At 43.2% G+C, this 15,184-nt stretch overlaps 1 protein-coding gene across 2 annotated transcripts in view; it reads left to right on the plus strand.

Moving 5' to 3' along the window:
- UBE2G2 (ubiquitin conjugating enzyme E2 G2) overlaps positions 1–14,841 on the plus strand; it is a 57,055-nt gene extending 42,214 nt beyond the window's left edge. For both annotated transcript variants that reach the window (XM_069733525.1, XM_069733526.1), the window contains 3 exons: positions 6,542–6,660; positions 10,738–10,878; positions 13,879–14,841. In XM_069733525.1, the coding sequence (XP_069589626.1) occupies positions 6,542–6,660; positions 10,738–10,878; positions 13,879–13,991 (373 nt within the window). In that variant the 3' untranslated portion in view covers positions 13,992–14,841. The remainder of the gene's footprint in view (positions 1–6,541; positions 6,661–10,737; positions 10,879–13,878) is intronic.
- The last annotated feature ends 343 nt before the right edge of the window (positions 14,842–15,184 follow it).

Below are 15,184 nucleotides of genomic sequence, written 5' to 3' on the forward strand. Positions count from 1 at the left end.
GGCTGGTGTATTCAATGAGATTCTGTAATACGCAGTGGATCGGTTTACTGGGAGAATAGTACCAACATGTCTGTCCCTGGCAAACCTCTACCAACGTTAGCTGTAGCCCTGTCTGGGTAATGGTGGGTTAGTGCCCATTATAGTTTCAACATGGTTGATCGCCCAGCTTTTCTTGGGTTCTGAATGGTAAGGCAAAGTGCACCTATCTGTTTGTACATTTACATTTGTTTTTATGTTTATTTTAGGAGCAAACTAAGTTTATGTGTAAAACGGATTTGTTGCACAAGTAATGTGAACAGGAGCAGACGGGTCTCACTGATTTATTACGTGGGCCTGTCTGGTTTCACTTTTAGAGCAGAAAAAGTTTTGCATGCAGACGGATGTGCAAATGTGAACTTGGCCCAAGGCTTGAGTCTGACAAGTCAGTGAGAAATCGTCTGATTTTCATCCATAATGTCATCCGTGTGTGTAATGTACGTCCGTATTTATGTATCAAATGATGGAGTTTCCTAGATTAGTAATGGCAGTGTATCCATAAAAGTTGAATGCAATACAGGTGATACGTAGAAGATCCAATTTTTATTTTTTTTTGCCCACCCATAGGCTTGAATGGGCGATTCTCATCCGAAACATGCTGCTTTATTAATTTTTTTATCACACACACTAAAGGTACCGTCACATTTAAGGTACCGTCACACTGAACGATATCGCTAGCGATCCGTGACGTTGCAGGGTCCTGGCTAGCGATATCGTTCAGTTTGACAGGCAGCAGCGATCAGGATCCTGCTGTGATGTCGTTGGTCGGAGCAGAAAGTCCAGAACTTTATTTCGTCGCTGGACCTCCCGCAGACATCGCTGAATCGGCGTGTGTGACGCCGATTCAGCGATGTCTTCACTGGTAACCAGGGTAAACATCGGGTAACTAAGCGCAGGGCCGTGCTTAGTAACCAGATGTTTACCCTGGTTACCAGCGTAAACGTAAAAAAAACAAACACTACATACTTACATTCCGGTGTCTGTCCCCCGGCGCTGTGCTTCTCTGCACTGTGAGCGCCGGGCGGCCGGAAAGCAGAGCACAGCGGTGACGTCACTGCTGTGCTTTCCGGCTGGCGCTCACAGTCAGTGCAGAGAAGCAGAGCGCCGGAGGACAGACACCGGAATGTAAGTATGTAGTGTTTTTTTTTTTACGTTTACGCTGGTAACCAGGGTAAACATCGGGTTATTAAGCACGGCCCTGCGCTTAGTAACCCGATGTTTACTTTGGTTACCAGTGAAGACATCGCTGAATCGGCGTCACACACGCTAAATCGGCGTCACACACGCCGATTCAGCGATGTCTGCGGGAGATCCAGCGACGAAATAAAGTTCTGGACTTTCTGCTCCGACCAACGATGGCACAGCAGGATCCTGATCGCTGCTGCCTGTCAAACTGAACGATATCGCTAGCCAGGACGCTGCAACGTGACGGATCGCTAGCAATATCGTTCAGTGTGACGGTACCTTAAGTGTCTGTATGGAAAAACCCGTGCGAGCAGCCCTATAGGATGACATTGGTCGGTGTGCTGGCCGATCACTCCGACCACACATGGCCGCATAATACGCTGGTCTGAATGAGCTCGTAGTCTGTCGCTTGGCACGGATATAGATGTGTGACAATTTTATATGACAAATGTGCCATTTATCAGTTAAATAAAAAAAAATGATAACCCCTGAGGGGGCAGACGTACCGCCTATAATATCGTGAAGACACAGATGTGACAACTTGCCTTCTAGGTAAACAGGACTAGAACAAGTCAAGTATAAATCAATTCATTGTATTTATTACATCAGAATATATCTCCATTTTTATACTGTGCTAAGACTATCAGTGACATGGAAGACGTCTCGCTGCGGCTAGTGCATGAATCCGAGGTCTCCAGATCTAGGAATAGCTGCTCGCTAGTACACACTGCAAACACGCCTGTAAGGTGAGGCGTCGTCCACTACGGACGCCTGACATTTGTTTCCACCTCACTTCCCTGTGTGCTGGATACAAGACCCTTACTGCTTTTCTACGTATGACGCATTTAGCTCCCCCGTTCCTTATCACAAGCTAAGATGTTGATGTCAATAGTAATTGCATTAGCCAAAATCCGTCAGTGCCGGCATATAACCACTCCTAAGGGGACACTATGGAGAGCCAAGCTGCAGCTAACATTGAACTTGCCGCTAGGTAAGGCAGGAAGTGTTGTCATAGGGACAGAGGAGCCACTTCATGAGGCTTTTGTGTCTAACAAATGGAGACCTAGCCTTGTCTCATTACACTTAAGGGCGCACTTCTTGACTACGTCTCGGGGACAATGATGTGGCCCAATGTCGGAGTATTGTACTAGTGGAACAAAGCCTAACTTCAAACATTTATGCACCAGCAAAGTTATTAAAAAGTTTCTTTCACATTTTGACATTTTCACTCTGTGTTTTTCTGGTTGTGGTTTTGTATGGGGACAAGCCCTTCACATCTGCTCCAGGAGGGTGTGTGAATGGGAGAAGCCCTGTATTAGCAGAGGATTGTAGCGTGGGGACGGGGCTCACTTATAAGAGGGGTCTGGTAGGACGAGACCAAAGCTTCATAGCTGAATATTATCCGCTCACTAAGAAGTCAGTGCATGCACACAATGTATCCGGGGATATACCCTCCCTGTACACACTTCAGTCACCTGCCATGGCTCCTGAAAGCAGAGGCGCAGATGGTGAGGTGTGCATCATTCACTCTGTGTACAGTAAGACGTATCTGTAAGGTTGGAGGTCAGGTAACATGGCTGTCCCCTCAGCCTCTGTCTGACAGGGCCACCTTACTGATCAGGGGTTGTATTTCCCCTTGTTGGGGGGATGATGCTCTGTCTATTATGCAAGTTACAGGTTATGTAATGATCATGTGTGAGCGCCACCTTACAGATCAATACCAAGGCTGAAAATCTCTACCCCAAATGGATCGTCCTTTTTTTTCTTTTTGTTAAATACATGTATTTCGGGCTAAAAAAGTTAATTTTTGCCATTGGTTTTCATTAAATGTTCTCCACTGCTTTGCTTTTATAGTTTATTTGTTTCCCTGCACATTCAACTTTGATGTGGTCATAAATCAGCAGAGAGGAGAAAAAGACCGATAAGAGTTAAAACCTCCCCATCAGACCTTCACAGCTGACTGACGGATTCCCAGTTACCTCATTCTGCAGCCAGCAACAGATATTATCACTCCCAAATGATACCAAACTATTAACCCCTTCACGACATGCCCCGTACTAGTACGGCGCATGTCATGTCTCCCCCTTTGATGTGGGCTCCAGCTGTTTTGTACAACTGACATGTGCACGCAATAGCGGCGGGTGATATCGCGATTCACCCACCGCTATTAACCTGTTAAATGCCGCTGTCAAGCGCTGACAGCGGCATTTAACTACCGCTTCCGGCCGTGCAGCCGGAAATGAGCGCATCGCCGAACCTCGTCACATGATCGGGGGTCGGCGATGCGTCAGAATGGTAACCATAGAGGTCCTTGAGACCTCTATGGTTACTGATGCCGGCCTGCTGTGAGCGCCACCCTGTGGTCGGAGCTCATAGCAAGCCTGCTTTTCAGCTACATAGCAGCAATCTGATGATCGCTGCTATGTAGCTGAGCCGATCGAGTGGTGCCAGCTTCTAGCCTCCCATGGAGGCTATTGAAGCATGGCAAAAGTTTAAAAAAAAGTTTTTAAAAATATGAAAAAAAAAAAAAATGTAAAACTTTAAATCACCCCCCTTTGGCCCCATCCAAAATAAAACAATAAAAAAAAAATCAAACCTACACATATTTGGTATCGCCGCATTCAGAATTGCCCGATCTATCAATAAAAAAAAGCATTAACCTGATCGCTAAACTGCGTAGCGAGAAAAAAAAATTGAAACGCCAGAATTACGTTTTTTTGGTCGCCGCGACATTGCGTTAAAATGCAATAACGGGCGATCAAAAGAACATATCTGCACAAAAGTGGTATCATTAAAAACGTCAGCTCGGCACGCAAAAAAATAAGCCCTCACCTGACCCCAGATCACAAAAAATGGAGACACTACGGGTATCGGAAAATGGCGCATTTTTTTTATTTATTTTTTTTTTAGCAAAATTTTGAAAATTTTTTCACCACTTAGATAAAAAATAACCTAGTCATGTTTGGTGTCTATGAATTCGTAATTACCTGGAGAATCATAATATCAGGTCAGTTTTAGCATTTAGTGAACCTAACAAAAAAGCCAAACAAAAAAAAAAGTGTGGGATTGCACTTTTATTTGCAATTTCACCACACTTAGAATTATTTTCCCGTTTTCTAGTACAAGACATGGTAAAACCAACGGTGTCGTTCGAAAGTACAACTCGTCCCACAAAAAATAAGCCCTCACATGACCATATTGACGGAAAAATAAAAAAGTTATGGCTCTGGGAAGGAGGGGAGCGAAAGACGAAAACGCAAAAACGAAAAAGGGCCGCGGCGTGAAGGGGTTAATGAAACGTAAAAGATTGATTTTTAGCCCCAATTATTTGCATTTAAGTAAAAAAAAAAAATCTTCAGATAGACAACCTGAAAAAAGTATGTGAAGAAATACCGTATTTCTTGCATTTGATATAAGAGTAAAAAAACGGAAAACATTAAGTACAAAGAATTTTGGAAAAGTTTCTGTATTCACATGTATATCATAATGTTTAATCCTATATTCACTGTTTATATCAAAGGGGTTATCTGGGACTAGTTTATTTTTTTACTGTGGGCATAAGAACTAACAGGCAGGTAGGTGTTAACAACTAACATTAACATTTCTCTTCACTCGAAGTAAGTGGCACATCCCTGGAATCAGGGTCTCTGCCCCTACATTATGCTGCTGTCAGACAAAGTCACAAAAATCTGGTAACAGATTCCCTTTAATAAATGTAAATATATTACACTTTTTTTTGTCTCAAGAACCCTGCGTTGTGGTATTAACCTGGTACTTATTTAGTATTTTCAAATATGTTTTCCTGATAGGGAAGCTGTCCGCAGGCTTTTGCTATGCAATCTGAAGACAAAAACGCAAAGGTATGAACTGGGATGTAAACTGGTGTGCATGCAGCAATGTAAGCGCATGTTCACACTGGCCACTAGGGAGAAAAAAACAAAGACAGAAGCCATAATGATTAAGTACCCTGCAGTTAAAAAAAAATTAAATAGCATAGTGCATGAAAATAATATACGGTACTTAGTTGACATGTTTTTTGATTAAAAAAAATGTGAAAGCCATCCCGCCACTCCACGGTGACCGTAATTAGGACGGTCCTAACTCTAATATTAAAAACCTTACCGTTTGTCAAGTGCAATGCACAATGCTATTTATTTGCTGTAGGGTATTTTATCATTATGTTTCTGTCTTTGTGTTTTTCTGTTTTGTGGCCAGTGTGAACGTGCGCTTACACGCTGCATGCACACCAGTTTATATCCCAGTTCATACCTTTGGTTTTTTTCTGTCTGTGGGCATGATGTGCATATAAAGGTATGGCCTGCCTTTGTATTGAGCTGGGCATGATTCATGTGGCCTCCCTCGGCTGTGCATCCACCAGTTTGTCGCAGTCCCTCATCCCTTATCTACATGCATGTCACTTGACAAACGGTCAGGTTTTTAATATTAGAGTTAGGACCATCTCAGTTACGATTGCCGTGACGAGGCGGGATGGCTTTCACATTTTTTTTAAATCAAAAAAACTAAATACCATACATTATTTTCGTGCACTATGCTATTTATTTACTGTAGGGTATTTTATCCTTTTATTTCTGGTTTTTGCAATCTGAAGACAGCAGGAGATAGAGACTGAAACACAGAATTCAGGGATGTGTCACTTGTCACAGTGCGTGCTGTTGTTTACTAACTATGAAGGATTTATCACTAAGAGATTAACATTGCTGGACTACATTGCCTGGACCTGCACCTCACTGTCTATGGACTTTGTACCTGGAGAGCCTGATGTGGGCTGCGTTATTTGTCGTGTGGGCGTGGTTAGCTGTGGTGTGGGCGGGGCTAGCTTTCTCAGCTCTGCTTCTTTTTAAAGCTAAAAGCCCTGATTGTGTCAGAATGGCTGCACCCAGTAATCTAAGTGATACATTGTTGGATTCACCTTCTCTTTACCTACATTACACTTATCTCAGATGAGCTAGCAGAACCATGCTGACAGATTCCCATTAACGTCACTTTACAATAGAATTTCTTAAAATCTGTATGTCTAAAAAAATAAAATACAGTTTCTTATGATTCACCATTGAACAGAAATTCTGTTCTACAGTAGTTTGTGGATATTTGCATCTACAGCTGACCCAACCTACATTATACTTTGATGACAAATCGAAAAGTAATGTGGTTGTTTTATAACTTCACATTGTCTTTTAACTTCGTTTTGGGTTTTGAAGGCTTTTGTCTGTACTTTTTTTTTAACTTTCATTAAATTATACAGTAACTGTGAATGTTTTCTGCATACATATTAAGTGTGACATTTATCATCTCTGCACAGGGGCCCGGAAGACACATGTTTTGAGTGTGGAGTATTTCCAGCAATTCTCAGCTTCCCTCTGGATTATCCTCTGAGTCCTCCTAAAATGAGGTTTACCTGTGAGATGTTTCATCCAAACAGTAAGTACAGTACAAACCTTCTATCTTTTACATCTTACTACAGTTATGCTCAAAAGTTTACATACCCCGGCAGTATTTTTGCTTTCTTGGCCTTTATTCAGAGAATATGATGATAACACCAAAACTTTTTCTCCACTCACGGTTAGTGGTTGGGTGAAGCCATTTATTGTCAAACTACTGTGTTTTCTCTTTTTAAATCATAATAACCCAAAACCTCCAAATGACCCTGATCAAAAGTTCACATACCCTGGTGATTTTGGTCTCATACCATACACAAAAGTTGACAGAAATGGATCTGAATGGCTACTAAAGGTAACATCCACACCTGTGACCTGTTTGCTTATAATCAGTGTGTGTGCATAAAAGCTGAGTGAGTTTCTGGGATCCAGACAGACTCTTGCATCTTTCATCCAGCCACTGACGTTTCTGGATTGTAAGTCATGGGGAAAGCAAAATAATTGTCAATGGATCTATAGGAAAACATATGGGAACTGTATAAAACAGGAAAGAGATACAAAAAGATATCCAAGGAATTGATAATGCCAGTCAGCAGCGTTCAAACTGTGATTAACAAACGGAAAATCGGGGGCTCTGTAAAAATAAAACCAAGGTCAAGTAGACCAACAAAAATGTCGTCCACAACTGCCAAGAAAATTGTTTGGTATGCAAAGAAAGACCCACAAATAACATCAGCTGAAATACAGGAATCTCTGAAAACTAGCGGTGTGGCTGTTACAAGATGCACAATAAGGAGGCACTGGAAGAAAAATGTGCTGCATGGTCGAGTCGCCGAAAGAAAGCCATTACTGCGCAAATGCTACAAAGTATCTCGCCTACAATACGCAAAACAGCACAGAGACAAGCCTCAAAACTTCTGGAACAAGGTAATTTGGAGTGATGATGAGACCATAATTTAACTTGTTGGCCACAACCATAAATGTTACATTTAGAGAGAGGTCAGCAAGGCTTATGATGAAAGGAACACCATTCCTACTGTAAAGCACGGAGCTGGATCACTGATGTTTTGGGTATGTGTGAGCTTCAAAGGAGCAGGAAACTTGTTCAATTTTGAAGGAAAGATGAATGCAGCACGTTATCAGCAAATACTGGAGGCAGATTTGCAATCATGAGCCCGGAAGCTACGCATGGGACGTACTTGGACGTTCCAACATAACAACGATCCAAAACACAAGGCTAAGTCAACATGTCATTGGCTACAGCAGAACACAATGAAGGTTCTGGAGTGGCCATCTTAGTCTCTTGACCTCACTATCATTGAGCCACTCTGGGGAGATCTCAAGCGCGCAGTTCATGCTAGACAGCCCAGGAATTTACAGGAACTGGAGGCTTTTTGCCAAGAAGAGTGAGCAGCTTTACCATGTGAGAAAATAAAGAACCTCATCCACAACTACCACAAAGACTTCAAGCTGTAATGATGTTAGAGGGACCCTACACAGTACTAAGAAATGGGGTGTGTGAACTTTTGATCAGGGTCATTTGGATGTTTTGGGTTGTCGTTATGATTTAAAAAGAGAAAACACACCCAACCACTAACCACGAGTGGAGAAAAAGTTTTGGTGTTATCATTCATGTTCTCTGAAAAAAGGCCAAGAAAGCAAAACTTCTGCAGTGGTATGTAAACTTTTGAGCACAACTGTATATAAAGAATGATGCTTTAGGGTTTCCTTGCAAAGTCAGGCACCTTGGCTTATTTAACTGTACAGGGAACTGCAGCTCCATGGGAGTTCCAGAGACCAGACCTCCACCGGCCATTAAGTAATGGCAATACCTGCTTCAAAGGGAACCTGTCACCTGGCTTTTCCCATATGAGGTAAGAAAAGTACCTCTAAGCCCTCATATGCTGCATTCTATTATGCTGTATATCTGCCCCCAAACTGACCGCCAAGACAAGAAAATGAGATTTTACTATTCTCCCTATGAGTTGGTCCTGTTTGATGTGCTTCGCTGGTCTTGATTCGGCGCCTCCTCTCCTTGTGATTTGGGTCTTCTCTGCTTCCCATGGAAGACACATCCTAGGTCATCCACACAGTGTCCAGCATCGTACGTCTGTCTGACAAAGCACTAGAGTGCCCAGGGAATGTCCTCAGAGCGCCAGCGCATGGGCACTGAACGACTTTACTCTGCCCTCAACAGGGCAGAGAGAAGTACGCCTGCGGAAGAGCGCGATGCTGGACACTGTGTGCATAAAGTAGGACACATCGTCCATGCAGAAGAGCGCGATGCTGGACACTGTGTGCATAACGTAGGACACATCGTCCACGCGGAAGAGCGCGATGCTGGACACTGTGTGCATAACGTAGGACACATCGTCCACGCGGAAGAGCGCGATGCTGGACACTGTGTGCATAACGTAGGACACATCGTCCACGCGGAAGAGCGCGATGCTGGACACTGTGTGCATAACGTAGGACACATCGTCCACGCGGAAGAGCGCGATGCTGGACACTGCATAACGTAGAACACATCGTCCACGCGGAAGAGCGCGATGCTGGACACTGTGTGCATGACGTAGGACACATCGTCCACGCGGAAGAACGCGATGCTGGACACTGTGTGCATAACGTAGGACACATCGTCCACGCGGAAGCACGCGATGCTGGACACTGTGTGCATAACGTAGGACACATCGTCCACGCAGAAGAGCGTGATGCTGGACACTGTGCATAACGTAGAACACATCGTCCACGCGGAAGAGCGCGATGCTGGACACTGTGTGCATGACGTAGGACACATCGTCCACGCGGAAGAACGCGATGCTGGACACTGTGTGCATAACGTAGGACACATCGTCCACGCGGAAGCACGCGATGCTGGACACTGTGTGCATAACGTAGGACACATCATCCACGCAAAGCAGAGGAGGAGAACGGCGGTCACAAGAAGAGAGGAGGCGCAGGATCAAGACTAGCGCCCATCGGACCGCCCTGTTGGTGAATATAATAAAAGGTCTTTCTTGTCTTGCAGGCTGGATTGGGGGCAGATACGCAGCATATTAGTGTATATACATATATACAGCATAGGCTTACAGATACTGGCCTTACCTCATATGGGACAAACCTGGTCACAGGTTCCCTTTAAGGATATGGTTTCCTTCACACTGATTTTTTTTATTTTGCTTCATAAATGCAAATTTCTAAATAGTTTTCTGTAAAACATTTCCTAGCGTTGTGGAGATGCAAGGTGTGTGGTCTTTTCATCATGCTCGCAGCCTTGATGCCTCCGATACGGGTGCAACAGAACACTGCTTCTACTCAACTTTCCTTAATCACAGTGCCAAAGATAGAAGCAGAGGGGGTCATAGTTGTCCTAGCAGGTCAGAGACTGGAGAGGAGGGGCGTTATCAAAGTTTTCCAGAGAGGCAGAACACACAATCTGTACGATATGGCTGTGTAGATCGGAAGAACAGCATGCAAAAGGCAAGGCTGGAGGGGAGGCATGAATCACACACATTGTGTATGTGTAGCAAGAAGAGAAAATCCATGGCAGGCTCCACAGGGATCACACACTCCCTCCAGTGTTGTGTCTGTCAGCACAAGGGAGAATAGATGATAATTGAGGTGTAGAAGGAGAAAACCGTATAGGAATGAAGCTGTGCTGGTGCATGATCTCTAATGAAGATAGCAGCATCCCTCACACAGAGACTTCACATCCAATATATGTTACTGGGAGGAGCACAATAAAAAAGGTCAGAAACTAGAGGAATAATACAGACTGCATCTCAGGGGGAATACCCCCTTTAAAGGGAACCTTGCAGGTCCCCTAACTGTTCCCCGACAGCTACAATAGCAGATATCTTCAATCTGATCATGAGTTTTATGTCACTTACACTGTAGGGGACCTGACAAAGGTTCATTTAAGCTTTAATTATACATACTCAGAAAATCACCTCATTATCCTTAGCTCATTGCACTAACACCAGTTACCATTAAATATGTGATCCATTTTGGTTGACTGCCATAAAAAATATAATTACAATATAAAGACGCTTTCTACTTTCATTGGTGAAAACAGTTCTTTGCCATGCTGTTACTTATGAACTCTGCTTTTTCCTTGCAGTATACCCAGATGGCAGGGTGTGCATCTCCATTCTACATGCGCCCGGAGATGACCCCATGGGCTACGAGAGCAGTGCTGAGAGGTGGAGTCCTGTGCAAAGTGTTGAGAAAATCCTGCTTTCAGTTGTAAGCATGTTGGCAGGTATGGCAATTTTGTTTCTGTCTCCATTAAAAGTTATTTTTCTAGATTGAACCATATAGACTTTAGATCCAATTAAAAAGCAGCCTAAGGTCCCTATTTTACTTTTTGGTGTTTCCAGTACTGGAGAAAACAGTAATGATGAGATCTGTGGTCTATGTCCCATCCATGTGTACTCTTGTGCGGTCATGTGACATATATGAAATAAAAAGCAGCATAGAAATTAAAGAGTGCTACATATTAAAGATGTTCAAAGATAGAGATTAGATAGCGGAGAGGAACATAGATGATAGAAAGATAGATGAGAGAGAGAGATAACCGTCAAGATATTTAATAAGCTCTGTGTAGCTTATCCGACAGCTTTCTAGGAATCATTGTAAAAAAGAAATGGTGTAGGTTCTCCCCTATTTTAATAACCAACTAAGGGGAAGCAGACAGCTGGGAGCTGGGTTTATTAGTCTGGGAAGGGACCAATATCTATGGAGTTTCCAAGCTTATTCATATTAACTCACAGCTGTTCTACTTTGCCTTTGCTGGTTATTAAAAATGTGGTGGATACAAAAAAATTACATGGGGTCCCCCCTATTTTTAATAACTAGCTAAGTAAAGCAGACAGCTGTGGGCTGATATTAATAGGCAGGGAAGGGTCATGGATATTGGCCCCTTCCCAAACTAATAACACCAGCTTTCAGCCTCCCCAGAAATGGTGCATACATTAGATGTGCCAATTCTGGTGCTTAGCCTCAGCTCTTCCTGATTGCCCTGCTTTGGTAGTCAGGGTAATGGTTTTGGGGTTGATGTCGGCTGTGTAATGTCCCCTGACATCAAGCCCATGGGTTAATAATGGAGAGGTGTCTGACACCCCCATTACTAACCTTCAGCCATATGTGAACTACATTAACCTTACGGAGTTCACGGCAGTTCTTAGCTGGTGGCTCACACAGAGGTTGCAGTGAGAACTGCTGGCTGTGACCGGCAGTAAGTTTAATGATGCGACCCCTCGTCACAGCAGCCGGATTTACACCTTACTCTGACTTTTGACAATTCACAGCTGTCATCAATCCCATATATTACCCCGAATGCCACCGCACCAGGGCATTGGGATGAGCCAGGTAAAGTGCCAGAATTGGTGCATTTAGTGTGATTTGCCAATTCTGGGGCGGCTGGGGGCTTCTATTCTTTGGCTGGGGATAGGCCATTGACCATGGACTGTCTCAGCTTGATACTAGAAGCCCACAGCCGTCTGCTTTTTCTGTGCTGGATTTAAAACATAGGGGGGACCCCACGCTGGTTTTTAAATGTATTTAACTGTCATCAGCGTCGCCTGGTCTCGCTGATTTCAGGGAGACAGGGCAAGGATGGTGACCGATGTAGTCAGTGCCTAGGAATAGAGCTAACTGTACTCTTCCCATACACTGGAGCATTTCATTTGGGTACATGTCACACTGATGTCATCAGTGTTCACGTGTGTGGTGCGTATTTCCTCCATGCTACTGGAAAGAAAAGGACACGTCTGCAGGTTTTTCTCACGGACACAGGGTCCATATAAAATACCTGCTGTGCGTACCATCATTGAATACAATGGGTGTGTGTGTGTCCGTATTTGAGATCCTTAAAAAAAACGTACCACATATGGACTTAGAAAAACAGACGTATGAAAGGGGCCTAAGAATAAGGCTCTGACTGGCTCACAGGTGGACAGGTGAATTTCCCACATAAGCCTCCTATATCAGCTGTGCTTGGTATAAATCATATGATTCTCTATGTATAAACATCTCATTCATTTAACCATACCCAGTGTAGTATTATATAAGGTTGTGAATGAGCAGAAGTCTGACTTTGGGCCCAGATATTCAGTATTATATGGTTTTTTTCTTTCTGGAAGCTATCCGGCACCGAAGAAATGCTATAAAATTGTTTTTTTAAAAGGGTTACCCAGCTAAAAGATATTGTGGTTAAACGACCTTAAATTAGTAAGTCACTCAACCTACTAATAAGGTGTACATCTGAAATGTGCCTCGATGCTCTTACAAGGTCTGATTCTGAGACCTGGCAGGTCTTTCTCCAATTTGTGTCTGACATGGACAGTCTACTTTGTGTGTCAGTACTTTACTACAGCTGTATGTAAAAGGCGCAGGGCTGACCATCTCCTTCATATTGAAGTGAGCAGTCAGCCAGCCCCCTTCATACACGGCTCGAGTGATTTGCAACACAGAAAGGAACTAGAAGGGACCTGCTGGGACTGAGACTTGAAGATCAGTACACCTTTCATATATAAAGTATATTACTAAGATGTATAAGTTGATTTTTTAGTTCATTCAGTTTGTGTTAGCAGGACAACACCTACTACCCACAACAAGTCTACTAATGTCGCTTCACTGGGTACAAATCTGATCTGTTTTCTAGGGAATAACGAAATGTACTATGAAATAAATCTCAATGCCTAAATGGTCGGTAGCCAACTTTTAACAGGAGCCTGTAAAATGCTGTTAACCTGCAGATATATATATGTTTACCATGAGAAAATGAACCTTAAAAACGTTCTTCCTCTTGGGAGCCGTCGGCTTTCAGTCATGGATTCTTGCACAGAGCGGCTACAGTTACCACTCGCAGATTTCTGGGCAGCGGCGGTAATCACTCCCTTGCGCTATGATTGACAGCTCACTATGCACAGATAGGCTACAGAATGAGCTGTCAATCAAAGTGCTGAAGTGTGGTTAAGGCTGCCGGTGACTGTAGCCGCTCCGTGCACGCCTGTATGACTGTAAGCCGGCGGGAGGAATAGAGTTAATTTTCCTCTTCAGCTGATGTCCAAAAATGATCACTCAATAGTCATATGGGTCTGGTGTAGCTTGTATTTGCTTTCATTCCCCCAAGGCTGGACATGGGACTCGTTACACTAGGGGTACACTGGCCATAGATCTGGTTGGATAATATGGCTGTTATATGCTAGTTTGATCCTATTTAAGTTCTAAAAATACATTATTTTTCTTTACTTTGCAGAACCCAATGATGAAAGTGGTGCTAATGTGGATGCCTCAAAGATGTGGCGAGAAGACAGGGAGCAGTTTAACAAGATAGCCCGGCAGACTGTGCAGAAGTCGCTGGGATTGTGATGAGATACGTCAGTATTGCACACCCAGGACGAGGATTCTGTCGTATTACTACCTAACAGATACTGTCACATATTCCTCGCCATTCTGGGATCACCACATCTTTCGGATTTGACTTGGAGGTTCCTCTTGACTTTGCTTCCAATTAAATGCTCCGTGTCTGCACATTTCTGGGTGTTTATTGGAGAATTTGTATTGGTTATCCTGCGGGTCATGTATGTATCAAAATCAGTAAAAAAAAAATGCAGAACACTTGGGTGTCTTTACCAATACATGAACATTGGGCCCTTAAATTCATTACTATTCATAGCAGTATTCTGCAGCACATCAGCATCTCAATGTATTGGGAAGTGTTTTATGGCACACAGAAATAAGGCGTTGTAGGTGATCATCTGCGGCAATGATATATTGATTTTTGCATATGGACACACTTTGGAGAACTTTGTTATTCATGAAGGATAATGCCCTGTGGGTGGGTATAGTAGGTAACATTTCTATACACTTGATACTCCTTGCCATCTTATGTATTCAGCAAAATCCTGTAAAACACCTTATCAGGCTTCCAGCTTCATATAAAGGGTCCACAACCTTCCATATAGTGTTGGTGGCAAGTTTTGCTGTTTGTGCTCCGCATTCATGTGGGAGCTCTGAACAGCTGTGTTGTTATGTTCTGACTCTTCTTTCTGTAATAAATGAGTTCAATGAAACATATTTTTGTGTATGTGAGTGCCAAACAATTTATGGCAACCTAAAAACGTTATCACTTTTATATTGCTGCAGTTTTTTTTAATTAATGTAACAGTAAAGACTCTGGAAATCCAAGGAATTAAAACCCACCTGTTATTTCACCAAACTTTTCTGAATAATCTGACGTGTGTCTATGAAGAATTACATCATTTCTGGTCTCTAGTGAACATGCTGGACACAGACAGGCTCTGTGTTTTCAGTTCTCACTGAGCTAGTGGGTTTAGCTTTGCTGCTATAATGTCTTCATACACAGTACAAACAGAAAGATGAAAAGATAAACTCCGGCTTCTTTCTCTGTTTAGCACATGCTCAGAATAAAACGGCATGGAAGGCAATATATCGCAGTACTGAGCTGTGTGACTGTGAATCCAGATTTAACATAAGGAAAATCGCTTACTAGCTTCAGAAAATCTGCCTATTTTTGCCTGGCTTTGCTTTCTCACGCTGTT

The sequence above is a fragment of the Ranitomeya imitator genome, chromosome 7 (genome assembly GCF_032444005.1).
Source record: "Ranitomeya imitator isolate aRanImi1 chromosome 7, aRanImi1.pri, whole genome shotgun sequence".
NCBI lineage: Eukaryota > Metazoa > Chordata > Amphibia > Anura > Dendrobatidae > Ranitomeya > Ranitomeya imitator.